Below are 18297 nucleotides of genomic sequence, written 5' to 3'. Positions count from 1 at the left end.
CCTACAACTATAAAACTTAGAAGAAAACACAGAGCAAAAGTTTCATGACATTAGATTTGGCAGTGATTTCTTAGATATGATACTAAAGGCAAAGGCAACCAATGAAAAATTAGGCACACTGGACTTCATGAAGATTTAAAAACTTTGTGCATGAAGACATTATCAACAGAGTAAAAAGGCAACTCACAACATAGGAGAAAATATTTGCAAATCATATATCTGATTCACTATTAATAGCTAGACAAAAAAAAAAACAATTCAAAAGGAGCAAAAGACTGAAGAGACAATTTCTAAAGAACATATGCAAACATATACATTATCAACAGAGTAAAAGGGCAACTCACAAAACAGGAGAAAATATTTGCAAATCATATATCTGATTAGCTATTAATATCCAGACAAAAAACCCAAACAATTCAATTCAAAAAGGGGCAAAGGACTGAAGACACATTTTCTAAAGAACATATACAAATGGCCGATAAGGCCAATAAGCACATGAAAAGGTGCTTGATATTGCTAATCATTAGGGAAATGTAAATCAAAATTACAATAAGATGCTACTTCACAGTCAGGAACATGTGTTGGGAGCTTTGGGATGGTGTTGTTATGAGAGGTTATGGTAGTTTGAGTGGTGACACAGGGTCCTAGATCCCTAAATGATAGAAAGGAGATATGGAAGGACCAAAATCAAATGGCAGAGATTTCTCTTCTTCCTAGTCTCTAAGCATTTTTGGGACATCACTGCCCAAAATGCCCTGTGATGAGCCTGTTATAAACACAAAGTCCAAGCCATTTGCCCTTTCTTTGGGATTGAAAAATTCTGAAATCTTAAAGCATCACCTGGGGTCCAAGATATTGAGAACAGCAACCCCAAAATTTATGCAGTGATGTTTGCCTCCAAGTTCAAAGTTATTTAGCTGTTGATCCATCTATTGCCAAACCCCCTCTTTGTTTCCCTAAGTCCATCCACAAAGCCCATATTTCTCCAGATTTCTGTAAAGTGTAAGTTTTGTTGCTGCTGTTGTTTGCTCTTAGGAGACCAGTACCTTCAAAAGTGAGGTTCTTGAAGGCATGAGCAAATTTGGGGGTGGTAATAGCTTCTCCATTTTCAAGAAATATCTTCAGCATGTGTCCAAAGAGCAAGACTCCATTCAAGTAGGCAAGAGCAAAGTCATTTTTTGCCTGAATGAGAAAGAAAAATCTTTTGAGTCCCAAAAAAGAGATTCTGGTCTTGAACCTGGAACAAAACATTCTTGGGGTCAGCAGAGTAACCGGAAAGGTAAAGGGATATTAGGAGAATTATAGGGGTGGTAGTAAAAGTAATCTTTTGGAAAATATGTCCTTGAACCAGGGTTCTTTTATTATCCTTGTGTCAAAATTTTGCATTTCCTTGGGATCAATAAACCTGAAACACTGCCTTTAGGGAGGTACTTCCTTCCCATGATGATGAAATCTATTATTTCAACCAGGAAGAACAACAGGCAACATTTTCATAATTCTTATGGGATTTTATACAGAAAAAAAGGCTTGCTTGTACTTTAATGTTTTCACAGAGAGTAAAAGAGAACAACAGTAAAAACAATTCCCTGCCCTTCAGTACCCTGAATAGAACAGGAAGAGTTTTGATTGGATACCATTGAACCTGCTTTAGAAACAATTCTCGACAGTTGCTATCTTCACAGAGTTGGGTTATGGATTAAAAGTCTTGTGCCCCCTGAGACTAAGTGAATTCTGTCAGCTTGGCCATTTTGGACTGTCCACCTGTTAAGAATCACACTTTCAACAGAGCCTAGAAGCTGCATGAGTGATATCTGAATATTACACACAGAAGTGTATTCACTGGAAAATATAAAAAGAAAAAATAAAACGCCTCTCATTGGTTTCAGTGTCTTTTGCTGAAATCATCATTTGATGAGATAAAAGGAATCCAGTTAAGACCCAATCTCCGGGGGGTCTGAGTGGCTCAGTAGGTTAAGCATCCGACTTTGGCTCAGGTTATGATCTCGTGGTCTGTGAGTTCAAGCCCTGCATCAGGCTCTGTGTTGACAGCTCAGAGCCTGGAGCCTGCTTCAGATTCTGTGTCTCCCTCTCTCTCTTCTCCCCACTCTGCTTATGCTCTGTCTCTGTCTCTCTCAAAAATTAAAATAAAGATTAAAAAAAATTAAAAAAAAAACCCAACTCCCAAAGTGGTTGCAGCTCCAAATTTTTGCAGCATTGTGAAAAAGAGGGTTTAGAATTTCTAGTCTAGGAAAAAACTGTTGTACTCCCCAAGGTACCCAACTTCCCTTATAGCTCTTCAGGTCTGGCCCATGGCTTGCCATCCCAAGGTTGTTCAGGGTCCTCGGGACTGCTTCTTCCCTCTTCTTCCCAGTCCTAACCTGCTCTCAACTGACTCTGAGGGCAGAATACATTTGATGAATTTAATCAAGCTAAGGTATAGTGACTGACAAGGCCTAATGGAGTATTAGGGTCAGGGGCCCCTGTATTATAATAAGGTGGCCATGATTTAATGTCCAATTGGAGGTTTTCTTTTCTTCCTTCCTTCCTTCCTTCCTTCCTTCCTTCCTTCCTTCCTTCCTTTCCTTCTTTCTTTCCTTCTTTCCTTCTTTCTTTCTTTCTTTCTTTCTTTCTTTCTTTCTTTCTTTCTTTCTTTCTTTCCTTCTTTTTCTTTCTTTCTTTTCTTTCTTTCTTTCTTTCTTTCTTTCTTTCTTTCTTTCTTTTTCTGGAATCAGTGCTAAACCAGATGAAATGCTGGATAAGAGGAATAAACATGATTCTCCTGGACAAGTTTAAACAATGGCCAACTTAATCATAATAGAGGGCAATGTCTTAACCTAGGAATATATATCTTTAAAGGTAGAATTTTGATATCAGCCCCAGCAGAAAGTTGCTTTAGGTACACTGTTTAGTTTCTACCTTCCCTAAGTTAGTGGGGCTTCTTCCTGTCTTCCCACAGTGTCACTTCCATTCCAATATAACAGAGTGTGCATTGTCATGCTGGTCCAAAGCCCAGAACAGTGACCTATAGTAAGAGGCTTTTTTTGTTTGTTTGTTTGTTTGTTTGTTTGTTTGTTTTAATTAAAAAAATTTTTTTTAATGTTTTTATTTATTTTTGAGACAGAGAGAGGCAGAGCATGAGCAGGGGAGGGGCAGAGAGAGAGGGAGACACAGAATCCGAAGCAGGCTTCAGGCTCTGCGCTGTCAGCACAGAGCCCGACGCGGGGCTTGAACTCACGGACTATGAGATCATGACCTGAGCCGAAGCCGGATGCTTAACCGACTGAGCCACCCAGGCGCCCCTATAGTAAGAGGTTAATATCAGTAATCCTGCTATTGCATGTAGTTGGTCTCAGTTAATATCTGTTGAGTGAATGAGAGTAAAAAAAAAAAAAATTGCTTACTTTAGAATTTGGGTCCTACATAGGAGAATAATATATTACCCTTGACAAAGAAAAGAATAGTATATACCCATGAAACTTACCCATGATAAACTTTTGGAGAAAGAGCTATTTGAGGTGGAATTCTCAGGATGCAATGTCAGGACAAGGACATTTTTCATATAGTCTGGGGCGGTGACATTATCCGCGAAGTATACGTTACTGTATTAAGAAGCACAAGTTCCTCATGAAAATTAGTTCCTCCAAAACCAGATATGGAGCTTCCACAATTCCCACAAACTATAGATCAGCCTAGAAATAGTTTAAAACATTTTTTTCCAGTAGCCTGAAAAACTTTCTGCTTTCCCCCAGATAGGTTTATTTTCTCCTAACATGCTAAGTTGAGTAAGAGGGCTTAGGCAGTTGTCATTCACATACACAAGTGGAAAGGAAGATCAGAACACAAATACCTCTTTGAGGGAGTTTTTTAGGCTCTGGACATGCGAGCTACGGCTCGCTTTCAAGGCTTACTGACTTTTGGTTTATGTGTGGACTCTTTCTTTTCTTTAAGAAAGACTAAACATTTTCTCTAACACTGTCAGCTCCTTGATATTAGTGTATTGATCCTCGTATCCTCAGCTCCTAGGTGATATTTGGCACATTGTGGACCCTCAATACTGTCTGAGATTGTGCTGCAAGTCATATGGTTTCTAAGCTTCCAAATCATTTGAATGTTTTAATATGTAAAGAATCTAATATGTTGGAACTGCTATAACTAAGATGACCATCATTTACTATTCAAACGGTAGGTGAACACATCTATGCACTGAGGACTAGGTTCAATATTTTCCTCATATTATCACATCTAATCCTAAGAGCACTCCTATGAAGTGAGTATCTTTATTCTCATTTTACAAATGAGAAGATTTAATCTCAAGATTAAGTAATACCCAAGAGTCAAATGAACCACAAGTGTCAGAATTAGAATTTGAAACCAAGTTATGTCTATTTTCAAATGAAGCTCATTATCTACCAAAAACATAGCCAGGTGTCCTTAAAGACCAGTGACAAAGGAAGGCCTACACTTTTGCCTCGGGTTGAGGATTCGCTAATAGTAAAATCACACCAACTTGGCTACATTGAGGACTCCTACCACAGAGCAAAGCAACTGTCAGAGCAGCTGTCGATGTGGTTGTAGGAGTGAAATGTTGATAACTTTGTCCTCTTTCCAGTATTTTGCAACTAAAAGGCTAAGTTGATTGATAAGACTATCTTCATGAACAAATAGTAGTCAAACAGACCTGCGGTCCCTATGTTTCCTTCCTCTTAACACTGTGACACGTACATTTAGTGTGGGTGAAATGACTAGGCAAATATGGGAAATATGTAGTGCAGTAACAGTGTCTAGGCTAAGGACAGACAGGTAATGATTAATGGTGCAGGCAGATAAGTGATGTCATACGATCTAGCTGATGGGGCAAGAAGCACAGGTGTACCGGTGACAACTTCTGTAAGTTTAATCTGACTCAGATACTACCTTGGCAAGGTTTGTAGGGTCTCCAACCATATTAGAAGATGAGTGGTAAAATATAACACTGCATATTATTTATATTTGAATTTAAAAAATAAAAATTGAGAAAGAAAGAAAGAGCAGTATCTCTGTACTACATTTATGTTTTAAAGAAAAAAGAAAGAAAGAAAGTATCTATCCTCCAGAATTTTCTCTCCTTTGCTCTAGAGAATTACAGAGAATAAAATTGCCACCCATGACTAAACCACACAGGGCAGAGAAGCAGTCATTTAATTGGAACTTTCCTCTTACAAAGGTGGCAAAGGGTAAGTCATCTAGGATCAAAGGCCATTAGCAAAAGAAAGCAGAGATATGTCCCACATTCCTGAAAATAATGCTATTGGATTGGGTTATTAGTTGATTTATCACTGCCTGGAAAGACCTTAAAATCAGGCTGGGGACCAAGATCCTTGTAGATGAATGGACACGTAGATTTAATGGGTCATGAAACTTCTGTGTTTAGAAATGATAGTGATATCAAAGATATGCATATCTGCTAAGGCTACAATCAATTAAACAAAAATGAGGCTGTGATGCAAGAATGAAACTTGATCGTACCGAATCCCATGTAAGTCAGTGCAAAACAAGAGAAAAGAGAATGTCTCTTCTGGAAATCCTGGGAGTATTTCCTTTCTGAAAAGAGAATTCTTTCCAATATTACACCTACTTGAATAGATCCACTAGAATAATCACAATATCTTCAGCCACTGCCCGGTCACCCTTGAGGGAGTTGATCGTGTCTGGTGTACCACACACAACAATCACTAGAGAAGAGACAGCAAAACAAGGAGAGAAATACACAATGGTGTACATTCAAATACGTGGGAACCAGGCGCCCGAATCTGAACCCAGTATGTCTGTGCTACATTTATGTTTCAAGGTTAACACCAATTCCTCAATTACTCTCTCCCTTGCTTTTTTCCGTTTACAGTCATAGAGTCTGAGCAGCGCTGCATGGAATCTTAAAAAGAACCCTCTAGTCCATTCCCTTAACTTTATTGATCTAAAGAGACTGGAAGACAAGATGCCAAAGGGTTAAAGAACTAGGAGATGACAGAGCTCTAATATGCAAGTTTATGAATCCAGCTCAGTGTTTATTCCGTTATACCAGGTTAGAGGAGTTACATAAACTATTTTCATTGATAAGCACACCTCACCAATTGTTAAGTGGTTCAAAAAGTTATAGTAAAATTAATGGGTGAATTTATGTCATGTTCCTGAACAAGCCCATGTTCCTTGGGCTTTGCTTGTAGCTTCTTAACTCAGAACTCAGTGATTTCAGTGGCAGGGTTCAATCTATGCTGTGAGCTCTCGTACTCATTGGAATCAGATTTCCCAAATGCATGACTCTATGAGAAAGAGGAGTTGGGGTACATTGGATCTTTTTATATACTATGTTGTCCAATAAACTCCTTAGAGACGTGAATACTTCTTTTTCCCCCCACATCTTGCCAATGATTTGTACATGGAGGGTTCTGATTATGGCAAATACTTAAATAATGACAGTAGATGATGATTTGAGTGATGCTAGGAATTCTTACCAAACAAGCACGTTCCCTCATAAGAAATGTCCACAGTTGATCCCTTTGCTTCTGATTTATTCTTATTTGTAAAGAGAATTCTTGGAAAGTGAAACAAATCACCTCACAGCTTAGTGAGCATGATTTTATCCCACATTTGACCTGTCACTGGGAGATGACTAGGCATGTGGGATATACATTAGAGGAAAATGAGATGATATGCTAACCTTGTAGTTTTGCTTTAGGCCAGATAATCAGTAAACATATCCTCTTGGTCATCAGGGGACCAGGGTTCAGAATGTGTGAGGATTAGTCATAAATCCAATAATAGATTAGATTGAAGTGAATTTAAAAAGCAGTTTATCGGGGCACCTGGGTGGCTCAGTCGGTTAAGCGTCCGACTTCAGCTCAGGTCATGATCTCACAGTCCGTGAGTTTGAGCCCCTCATCGGGCTCTGTGCTGATGGCTCAGAGCCTGGAGCCTGCTCCAGATTCTGTGTCTCCCTCTCTCTCTCTGCCCCTCCCCTGCTCATGCTCTGTCTCTCTCTGTCTCAAAAATAAATTTAAAAAAACATTAAAAAATAAATAAATAAAAAGTAGTTTATCGATGGTGGGTCATGATATCATTTTGGTTTATACAAGCTAGACTTTAGCATCATTATTACTTTCATGACGCTAATGTATTTATTCAACACTACTTTTCTCCTTTCTCTCATAGGAAAAGGTTTTAATCGGCAGAAGGACTAATATAATGGAGTTGCATGCAACTGCCAATCTCCCCAGATAAACAAAATATATAGAGGTAATGATGATAACTCTGTGCTGGTAGATTTGGCAAAATGACTCTTAAAGATGTAGTAGTTGTGAGGAAGAAGTTGGCAAAAAATTATCTCCATGTCCCCTTACCATTGCTTTTCCTGTTCTGGTTCATTAAGATATCCTGAAACTGGTCATTTCCCCTCAACATATCCTTGAAGCTAAGTTCCTGAGAAAAATAGGAAACTCCAGCCTCCAGAGCATTGAGGTACCTAGAACAGAGAAAAGAGAAACTCTAAGAAACCAGTTTGGTTTCCGCATGACCTTCCATGTTGTTTGCTCATTGTTTACAGATCTGTTCTGGGACTTGTTCATCTAAACTTCATTTCCACAATCAACACAACCGATGATACACATCATGAAATCAAGAGTTTGGATGGTGGGATCTAGTTTGGTAAAGATATAAGGATAAGTTTTAGGGCATCTTCATGTATATATACAAATAGGAGACATTTGGTGGGTTGTTTATAATAGCTTCCTGCTATCTGCAGAAGGAAGGCTACTTTGCTCTATAAACCCCATTATCACAGATAAGTTGAAACCTTTGAGTCGACAGTGCAAAAATTCAGAGTTGATAGGAATCATTTATCTTCCCAATGAAATGGACCTTTGTGGGCTCTAAGCTCACCTCGAAATTTCCAGGATGAGGCCTTAAGGTTGACTCTTTAGGTCCCTAGATGTGCATTCCCAGTGGTACCCTTACTATTCCGCATACTTAGGTGGAGAGAGACTGCAGAAGCAAGCAGCATCGTGGTGGTGTAGACAGTAACACAACCAAAAGATTCCTTCTGCCACCTGTGCTGGAGTCGTGTGAACCTTGTAATTTTATTTTAGCAATGGTGCCTGATATCCTGCTCTCCTCCCGCTCCACTTATTCCTCTGAGCGATCATGAGACAAATTATTTCTAACTAGCTGTAGGTATTGGCAGAATGCATATTCTCTGGTATCACATCTTTCACAGTAATGTGAAAGCAGTAACCATTGTTTTTCACTTTCCTTATCTGTAAAATGGAACTTGTACTTGTTCTCCTTTCTTTAGAGGATTTACTATAGGGGATCAATAAAAGTAACGTGAAAGTACTTTGAAAGCTAGAGTGCCGCAAATGTGATACATGTTGATTGTATTTATACCATGTTTCCTTTGGCCCTTTTGCGTTTATTTGTGTGTTAGAAAGTGGGCTGGTGTCCATTCCCAGTGCTGTTTCAGATGGAAGGTGCATCTGATAATAACCGGATGGCCTGCCAGGATTCTGTGGCCTCTCTCTATGGCAAGTGCCAGAAGCATATTAATGGTTCTGCTCACCAGAAACAGTCCTCAGTCTCGGTGCCATTTTTGAAAACATACGCAGTGTTCCAAGAAAAATTTTTGAATGGCAAATTATTGGCCTTCCAAAAGTTAACCAAGAAGTATATCAGCTTCCTAGCTGGAGACAGCAGCCTGGTTAAAGTCTCTTTGTAGTCACAAGATAATCCAAAACTCCCAGCTGAAATCATGGGATAGTTCAAATCTGTGTCAAGGCTATGCCAAGAGGCAAGAAAGAAACAAACATCAGGATTAACTTCAGTAGCACAAATACAATCCCTCTTTAAACTGTTTCAAACTGTTTCCTGTGGTTGGTTATAAATGGTAAGTAAGAATGAAATAGGGTCACTCAAGCAGGTTTCTAACTTAAATAGGTGTCCCTCCCACACAGGTAAATTTTAAAACGTTTATTGAGCATATGTTATGTTTTAAGATACTCTGCATATTTTCATGTATAATGTGGCTTGGTTCCAATTTATTCTAAAAGGAGGGGGTGGTCATAACATCGGGGTGGGACATATGGCCTTTGGGGAGTAGGGCTAAGAAAACAGAGGATGGGCCATCATCAGGGCCTTGACATATGCCAGAAATGCTGTTCCCCTTGGCTCTTTGCCTAGCTGACTCTTATTCATGCATCGGGTCCTGGATTAAAGATCCCTTCAGCCATCAGAAAAACACTTCACTGATACCTGCGACCAGGTAATTTTTGGGTCAGTGTGTGTTTACTATCTGCCTCCTCCACTAGACTGCAAGCTCCATGAAGGCACAGATCACATCTGGCTTATTCACCTCCGTATCTCCAGTCTGCCTGGGTCATATGTGCACCGTCAATGTGCACTTGATAAAGGAAGGAAAACAAAACCTCCCTTTCATCTTGAGCGCTAGGTGTCCTGCTTGCACTTACACTCCCTATGTTCACAGTCAAATTTCTCTTTTCTTTTCATTTTTCAAAACCATTCTTCATTTCTTTTAGTGTTTTTTGAACACTTTCCATCCCTCACTCTGACATCCAGTCAGGTATCAAATCAGTTACCAGTTATTCTACCCTTAAATATCTTTAAAGGCTCTCCTTCCTTTCCATGTCAACTGCTTACATGCCAATTCAGCTCTCCTCCTCCCCTGATGACTTTCCCCATCAGTGTCTCCTGTGTGCTCTAGTCTTTCCTGTACACTGTTATCACTTATTCTTCCCAAAGTTGAGCTGCTTCTTTTTTTTTTTTTTTTAATTTTGTTTTCAACGTTTTTTATTTATTTTTGGGACACAGAGAGACAGAGCATGAACGGGGGAGGGGCAGAGAGAGAGGGAGACACAGAATCGGAAACAGGCTCCAGGCTCCGAGCCATCAGCCCAGAGCCTGACGCGGGGCTCGAACTCACAGACCGCGAGATCGTGACCTGGCTGAAGTCGGACGCTTAACCGACTGCGCCACCCAGGCGCCCCCAGCTGCTTCTTATGGCACTTCCCTGCACCATCTAAGTTGTTTCTGATGCAAATCTAATTAAATCTGCTTCCCTCACCTGGAACTGGTGACCTCCCCAATACAGCCCTACTTAATTTTTCTAGTTTTATCTGTTATCCCCCTACTCATCTCTTGCACACTGGTTGATACTGACTTTCACAAAATGTCTACACTTCTCTGCTTCTTTGCTTTTACACCCACTTACCCTCTGCCTGGCTGGGATCCTTAACTCCTCATCTCTACTCATTAAAATGTCACCTATGCTTCAACACTCAACTCATATACCATCCCCTTCAAGAAATCCTTCCCCTCTTGAGCTAAACTCTTCCAACCAGAGGGAGCTCCTTTCTTCTCTGAACCCCACAGCTTCTTGTTTGTGTTTCTTCAGTTGAGCTTATTGTACTCTGCCTTGTCCTGGTTACCAATGCTCTTGTTGTCTTCTCTATTTTACTGGGCAGGGGGCTGTGTTTTACTTAATTTCTCTACTCTGACAAAACCAAAGTGCTTCTTTGCACACAAAAGGTTTCATAAATAGTCAATCAATTTTCCTACTCCTCCTTTCCTTCTGAGCACATTCTACGGCAAAGCAACAAGTGGTCAGATTAGACGACGACTGGGAATGAATGGAAGGAGAAGAATCTGTATTTGCCTGCATTTTAGTAAGGAAGATGAGCTGAGAAAGGGCTTCCGTGGCATGCAGTGGGTGTGAACATCTCAGAGTATTTGTACAGCTGGTAGGAGGTGTCAGAGGCAGACTTTGCAACAGAAATTTCAGAAATTTAATGTGACCTTCCAAAATCTATTGCATGGGGGTCCTTTAGCGTAGTTTTCTCTGTGTAGACAAAGGTGATCCTTGATTCAGGGGAAGACTGAACAGATGAAACACAGGCAAAGAAGAGGGCTTTGGATTTAGGGAAGGTGTGATCTGGCAGAACAAAATGTTTCATGGTGGCGAGAATTACACTGAGTAAAATGAATGGAAGAATGAGGGTGATTTTCGCCAAGGCAGAAAAATGTTTTTATTGTAGAATATATTGGAAGCGTTTTTTTTTTTCTCCTAAGCTGAAAAGGGCACCGTGCAAGGTACTTTAATATGTTAATTATATAATCCTCAGTGCTGTGAATTGAGTACCTTTCTACTTCCCTTATTCTGAGGACCTAAGGATAGAACCGAGCCCTGCTAATGCTCAGGGTGTTGTACTTTCCTGTGTGTTTCCTCTGCTCATACTTTAGTAAAGATTTCCTTCATTAACTCCTCAAATTATCCAAGCTCATTGTCTTCTCTGTTCCCTGTCAGGACTCTTTTTACCTATACCATGTTGCCTCTCAGGCTCAGATGTTAGTAACTGGACGTGAATAGCTACTGTCCTTCACCTCATGGTAAGCAAAGGTAGAGCTACCTGGACAAGGGAATGACACTTACAGAGAAGTAGCAAAATGTGAGGGTTCCAACACCTCTGATTGTGTTGCCTTGACTAGACTTCTGTTTGATAAATCATTTAAATAGTGATACCATGTCCTGACTTCAACTTACGGTGGCATTAAAACAACAAACCAGGGGCGCCTGGGTGGCGCAGTCGGTTAAGCGTCCGACTTCAGCCAGGTCACGATCTCGCGGTCCGTGAGTTCGAGCCCCGCGTCAGGCTCTGGGCTGATGGCTCGGAGCCTGGAGCCTGTTTCCGATTCTGTGTCTCCCTCTCTCTCTCTGCCCCTCCCCCGTTCATGCTCTGTCTCTCTCTGTCCCCCCAAAAAAAATAAATAAACGTTGAAAACAACAACAACAACAACAATAAACCAAACTACTTACTACATCTGGAAGGTGGAATATGTACACGAGGGCCCCACAAGGACACAGCCCATCTGTTTTTTATTCTGTAGGGGAAAAAAAGAAAAAGAAAAATCAGTCTCTGAAATAAAAGCAATGAGTAAATGGACAGGAAAGAAGTGGCAATGAAAAAGGCCTCTAGAAGGTTAGAAAGTAGGCCTCTGAAGAAAGGAGCAACTCATGGTGCCTTGGGTTGGGGACGGGACACTAAGGGATAAAGAAATCTGAGAAAGAGAAGATGTTGCAGGTGGAAGGAAGGGTATTCTGCTGAAGGTAAGAAGGATGAAGGTGAACCTGGGTTCTTTGTCAAGAGGAGGATGCAGGGCGGGATAGGAAGGACTGATAGACTGTACCATGAGACATACCTGTGGGCCAGACTGAGGAGAGGCTATATTTGGAGGCGCTTTGGGGGATGAGGGCAAGTTTTACTTTTAGGGAGGGCTATGAAACGGGGCTAAAGAGAACAAAATGCAGTGTGACAAGTTGGGTGACTATAGATCGTGTCTTGTACTATTTATGAAGAGGAACGTGATTAGGAACATCCCATCCCTAGTCTTAGAAAACCAGGGTATGCCTCCCTCTCAAGAGGTGGAAGGAAGAAATGCACACTCCTAGCATCATAAAGTGGAGTTTGTTAAACTCCCCTCGCTCATCCCTGGCCCTCCCAAGATTGAGAATGACTGCTGTCATCAACCACTCTTCCCCATGTGAGTCTACCTGTCTGGTTGGTGTAATGCTATCGATTAAAGATTTAGAGCCATGGTTCTATGTCCAGTGCTCTGCTTCTAGGAGAACCTTTCCCTGGGTTTCTGTAGTAAAAAGGCTTCTCACACACCTTGCGGCCTCTGGAGAGCTTAGAACATTCTTTTGCTCCATAAAGCCCGGGCTGAGGTGGGGAGTTGGGAGGAGGGAGTAGGCAAGAATCTTTCCCCTCCCATTTCCACCCTTTAACGTTACAGGTACTACTTTAAAATTAGGTTTCAGATTCAGCTCTTAAGCAATTAACCCATGACTGCATCTACGGTTATGACCTGAAACTGAGACCTCTGGTACAGGGCTTTAGAATCCGTCAGGTACTTCCCGAGGGACACAGAAGAAAACCAGTTAATGCCAACATTCACATTTTTAAAAGGTTTTGGAAACAATTTAAAATAAGTCCCCTCCATAACATTGAAAGTGTAGAGCTAGAACGCAGAAGATTCTCCCGACCTTCCTGTCTTCCCAGAGGGTCCTCATCTCTTGGGAAATATATGGGGATAAAGTCAGATTACCCTGTCTCCAAAACACTCAGCTATGTGGCTAGAGATGACATAAGAAATGCTCACAGACGGGTGCTCAAGTCTCACACCGTGATCTCCCTGTACTAAGAGGTGTGAGCTACACCTACAAAAGCATTTACTTACTGAAATTTCCCTGAGTAGGTCAAGACCTTCACAGGTGCTACTCCGGCAGTCACTTGACTTGTAAATCAAACTATTCGAATAGAGAAAGGTAGCATTCACAGTCACATTTATGCCTGTTATCCAGAAATGAGGGAAAAGAGAAAACATGTTATTTTTCGGTAGTTTATAGCCATGAGATTTACCTTTTGTCAGCTGATCCTGGGAAAAAATGGATACGCGTCTTCAGGCCCAGGAATATTTGAGTTCTGAGTTCTTATATCACTACCTGTCACTTCTTTCCTCTCTCTGTCTCTTTTATTTCTGCCTCTCTGTCTCTGTCTCTCTGTCTCTCTCTCAACAGCTTTATTGAGGTATAATTTGCCCTCCATAAATGCCACCCATTTTAAGTGTACAATTGAAGGATTTTTAGTAAATGTGTATTTGTGCAACCATCCCACAACCCAGCTTGACAACATTTTCATTACGTTCAAGGCTCTCCTCTTTTCACAACTGCAGACTCAGCAAGTTTCCTGTACAGTTCTGGAGAGTGTTAGGAAAACAAAAATGTAGCCGCTACAACATCTGTTCTTTCAATGTTCCAAGGTGCTGGTTCTGTTTCCTGCCAACGTGCACACTGGAACCGCTGTGCTCTGTCCCCAAAGCCAAAGTGAACTGTGTCCATCATGGTCTAGGATCTTGGGATAACAGATCGCCTTTAGATCAAGGCAAGAGCCTTGGTAATATCCCTTGGTATTGCTAGATACCATATTTTGGATGAGAATAAAAAGACAGCGGAACCATGTGACCAAGCTCTATCCCTTACATTTTGTCTCCTTCTGATAAAAAATATTCCACAGAAATGTTTGATTCCTAAGAGAGGCATCCTAATAGTGCCAAGCCCTTATACAGGAAGTCTGGAAACCTCAGCTGCTAGTTATACTGCTGGTTGCAGGGAGTGACGTTCTGAGTGTTCTTGCACCAGCCATTCGAATTTCTCTAACTTGGTTCCCTCAAATGTAAAATGGGATTAAAACCAGAATTATCAAATGTAATAATGTTGATACTTTTAAAAGAGTAAAGCATGTCAACAACAGAAGTTATTGTTCTTCTGAACATCCAAATAAGAATGTTTATTTTAAAAAAATGTTTATTTATTTTGAAAGAGAGAGAGAGAGAGAGAGAGGGAATAAGTGGGGGAGGGGCAGAGAGAGAGGGAGAGACAGAATCTCAAGCAGGCTCCACACTCAGCATGGAGCCCAATGCGGGGCTCAATTGGAGATCATGACCTGAACCGAAATTAAGAGTCTGATGCTTAACTGGCTGAGCCACCCAAGCACTCCCCAAATAAGAATATTTTTAAAGACAGAGACCTGTTCTTTCAAAGAATGAAAGTATCTTTGCATGTCTATAGCCACCTCAGAGGTGTGTCTAAGACTAGGAAGCATTTTACTTCTTGTCTTTTTTTTTTGGGTGGGGGGAGGGTTAACTCAAGAACTCTTTCTTAGACTGTTCAGTAAGAGATCTAAATAAGAGTTGCCAAGTAGGAGAGGTCAATGTAATGAGACCAAGAAAATTAATAGAAGAGGTGGGACCAGTGAGGGATTTAATAGCAACTAACACTTGCATATAGCCATATGCCAGTCGTAATACTGCACACTTTACACCCTTTTTGTTACTTAATTCTTACAGCGGTAGGGAGCATATGGGGTCAATGAAACCAGGAAAATAGTATGAGTGAGGCTGTTGGGGACCAAGAAGAAAAGGAGAGGGCATGTGGGCACCAGGAGAAAATAGGGCTTGAGCCTGTCTTAGAAAGCAGCAAGAGGACTCAGGGAGTAAAGTGCAGTCTCGTACAGTCACATGATGAAAACAGGGCTTTCGGAAGACGACCACACCTGCAGCTGTTAATGTATACATTAGCTCCTCCTCCTCAATCTCTGTGAGGGCTCTGCTCCCTCTTGCCACCATGAGGAGCACTGAAGATGACTCACTTAAAAACCCTACTGTCCAGGCAGCCCATGCTGGATGGGCACGGCAAAACCCAAGTATAAATCCTGCACAGGACCTAGAAGGGAAATTCACATCCATTGAGTGTGATCTCAGACAAGTGACTTCATCTATGGGGCCCCGGTTCCTCATCCATTGGTTGGTAGAACAGAACTGGATGATCTCTGTCACTAGATGCCTAGCATTAGGCTGTGTTTTTCGGCATGCATTATTTCAATCCTTAATCCTCCCCTGAATCTTATGAGGTTAATTGATATTTTGTCTTCCTATTTTAAAAATCAGAAAATGGAGGTCTGGAGAGGTAGATTAACTTGCTTAGGGGGACACAGCTGGGGTTTTGAACCTAGGACAGTCTGATTCCAGAATCTGATATGCTATAGAATAGCAGTTTGCAAAGTGTAGTGTAATTTGGTAGAGGAAGAGGAGGATCTCTTCCCCTTTATCTCCCCAAATCCCAAGTGATTTCTCAAGAAAATACTGAAAAATTTTCAGACAACATAGTGACTTCATATCGAAGCTTAACTTTTAAACTTAACAATTCCCAAACCCAAGTGCGGTTTCTCATCTTTCTCCTGCCTGCACCTCCACCCCAGCATGATATCTCAGGGCTGGGAAGATGGATGGAATGCCAAGGCATACAGAGTAATCTCAGAACCTTTTGTCTTCTACCTAGGGCTTTGAAGAAGGAGTTGGACCAAAGGGAATCTGAATATAGGTGCTGGAGCCTAGGAAAGCGGCCCCCTTAGCACATGAGATCATTTGGAGGGTATGAACTGGGTGTGCCTAGCCAGGAAACATACATCCTTGAGAAGGTGATGTCCTAAGGCAGAAGGAGTCTCTTTTTGCATGTTGTCTATCAAATCCCATGTGTTCTTCAAAACTCACAGACGTTTCCTAAGTACTAGGAAAAAATATTGTTTTCTTACATTTGGACATCACCCACAACATTTGAACTCTTAATTTTCTTCAGTTTAGTCCTTAAGTATATGTCTCAGAATTTCCCCCAAATAATAATGCTCAGTATGTTTAGAACATGAACCTATCTTTCCATCACAACCTGTACTTTTTGAGTTTCTCATGCATGAACATCCATCTAACAAAATGCATCATTAAATACAAAACTCTGGGCATCACTGTTTATTCTTTCATCCCCCTCAAAATTGTCCACTCATTTAATCTATTCAGCCACCTCACCACTCATCCACTCATGACTCTATTATATATGAGTATATATATTATACATATAATATATATGGTTTTTATTTTAGAGAGAGTGAGTGCACACAAGCAAGGGAGAAGGGCACAGAGAGAGAGAAAGAGAGAGAGAGAGAGAGAGAGAGAGTCTTAAGCAGGCTCCACACTCAGCCAAGAGCCAGATGCAGGGCTCGATCCCACAACCCTGGGATCATGACCTGAACCGAAATCAAGAACTGGACGCTCAACCAACTGAGCCACCCAGGCGCTCCATGAATCTATTTTATAAATGAGATGAGTAGAACTTAGAATAAATAACTCACTTGATAAAGTGTTTATAATTAAACTAGTGATAGGTGGATCAGGAATTCAAATTCAGGTTATATGAGTCCAGAGATCAAAATCTTACCACTATACTACACTCTATTTTATATCCTGGTAACTTGTTCAGGTAACAGTGGCAACAGCACAGTAATGACACAACTTTAACATCCTCAACAAAAACAACAACAGGGATGACAATAAAACCACCGCTACTTATTGAATTCCTAATTATGTTTCAGTCTGTGTATTGGGTACTTTATATGAATTTCCTCATTTAATTCATACCATATCCACACGAGGTGACTACTATCTATTGTGATTTTATAGCTAAGGGGATTGAGGCTCAGAAAACTTAAGTAATTTGCTCCAGGTCACTGATGATAAATGGTTGGACCCAAAGCTGGAATATGAACAAAGAGCTGTCTGGTTCCAAATCTCTGCTTCTCACCATCGTGTTTCACTGGCTCATTTTAATGAGAAAGTTAGTTCATGGTGGGTAAAGATTATACAGCGTCCAGACAGCTGGAACCAGACAGATAGGGGTTGGAATTTCGTATCAACTAGACAGCCTGTATGACTTCAGCAAAGTTATGAAGCTTCCACTGTGAAACCGTGCCAATAATGCCAATCTTACAGAGCTGTGGTGACGAAGGACGCTATATATCTTACCTAGGACATGATAGGTACTCAATAAACAAGGAAGCCAAGGCTCAGAGAGACTAAGGGAAAAAGCTCACCCAGGGTCACAAAAAGAGAAAGCTCTGGGGCCAGGACTCCAATACAGGTCCCCAGAATTCAAATCAAATTTTCTTTCCATGATGCCACAGTCTTGGTAAATAAGGGGATTTTATTAAATCCTTCTAGTTCCATTACAGCTCTAGATCAGATCTAGCTAGTTACATCTGAACTGGTCTCAGACAAGATTGAAGAAATGTATACTGCACAGCAAAAAGGTATCACAGATATGTGATACATGATACCTCTTGCTATATGACCAAAGAATTTTACTGTATTTTTCATGGTCATATGAATTTTATTTGTGACAACTTCTTGGAACACACACATCCAGTCTAGGAACAGAAAGGTACAGCATGAGGCTTAAATAACGTCCATACACAGTTGTGCAGCCTTTGGCAGAGGTACCAAACATATATATATATACCTTGTGTTGGCCACATGCGGAGGAGAGCATGAGCCTAATGAACCGGCGCAGCTTGGGCACTAGAAAAGAGCTTATTAGCACAGAATTTTACATGGAGAAAATCAAGACATACCCTCTTTAGAACCATAAGTAAACATTAAGACGTATGAAATAGTCCTTGACTCAGTAATCATACTTTCGGCAATCTAGTCTCAAAGAATGGAAAAAACTATATATTTGAAAATGCTTATTGTAGTAATTTTAAATAACCACGAGAAATTAAAAACAATGGGAAATCAAACAGTAGGGAATAGCTGGATGATTTGGGAGGATATCTACTCCAAAGAATATTACATATCCACTCACATCACATAAAG

At 40.8% G+C, this 18297-nt stretch overlaps 1 protein-coding gene across 13 annotated transcripts in view; it reads right to left on the bottom strand.

Moving 5' to 3' along the window:
• Window positions 1-18297, bottom strand: part of GUCY2C (guanylate cyclase 2C) — a 140844-nt gene that overhangs the window by 49866 nt on the left and 72681 nt on the right. For all 13 annotated transcript variants that reach the window (XM_086714025.1, XM_086714024.1, XM_086714026.1 and 10 more), the window contains 7 exons: window positions 13276-13388; window positions 11855-11919; window positions 8588-8803; window positions 7374-7495; window positions 5615-5711; window positions 3482-3599; window positions 1047-1182 (listed from right to left, as the gene is read on the bottom strand). In XM_086714025.1, the coding sequence (XP_086570151.1) occupies window positions 1047-1182; window positions 3482-3599; window positions 5615-5711; window positions 7374-7495; window positions 8588-8803; window positions 11855-11919; window positions 13276-13388 (867 nt within the window). The remainder of the gene's footprint in view (window positions 1-1046; window positions 1183-3481; window positions 3600-5614; window positions 5712-7373; window positions 7496-8587; window positions 8804-11854; window positions 11920-13275; window positions 13389-18297) is intronic.

The sequence above is a fragment of the Puma concolor genome, chromosome B4 (assembly GCF_028749965.1).
Source record: "Puma concolor isolate L17-30 chromosome B4, mPumCon1.1.hap2, whole genome shotgun sequence".
NCBI classification, from domain to species: domain Eukaryota; kingdom Metazoa; phylum Chordata; class Mammalia; order Carnivora; family Felidae; genus Puma; species Puma concolor.
Note: the sequence above shows the minus strand (reverse complement) of the source record. Positions and strands in the feature narration are given on the sequence as shown.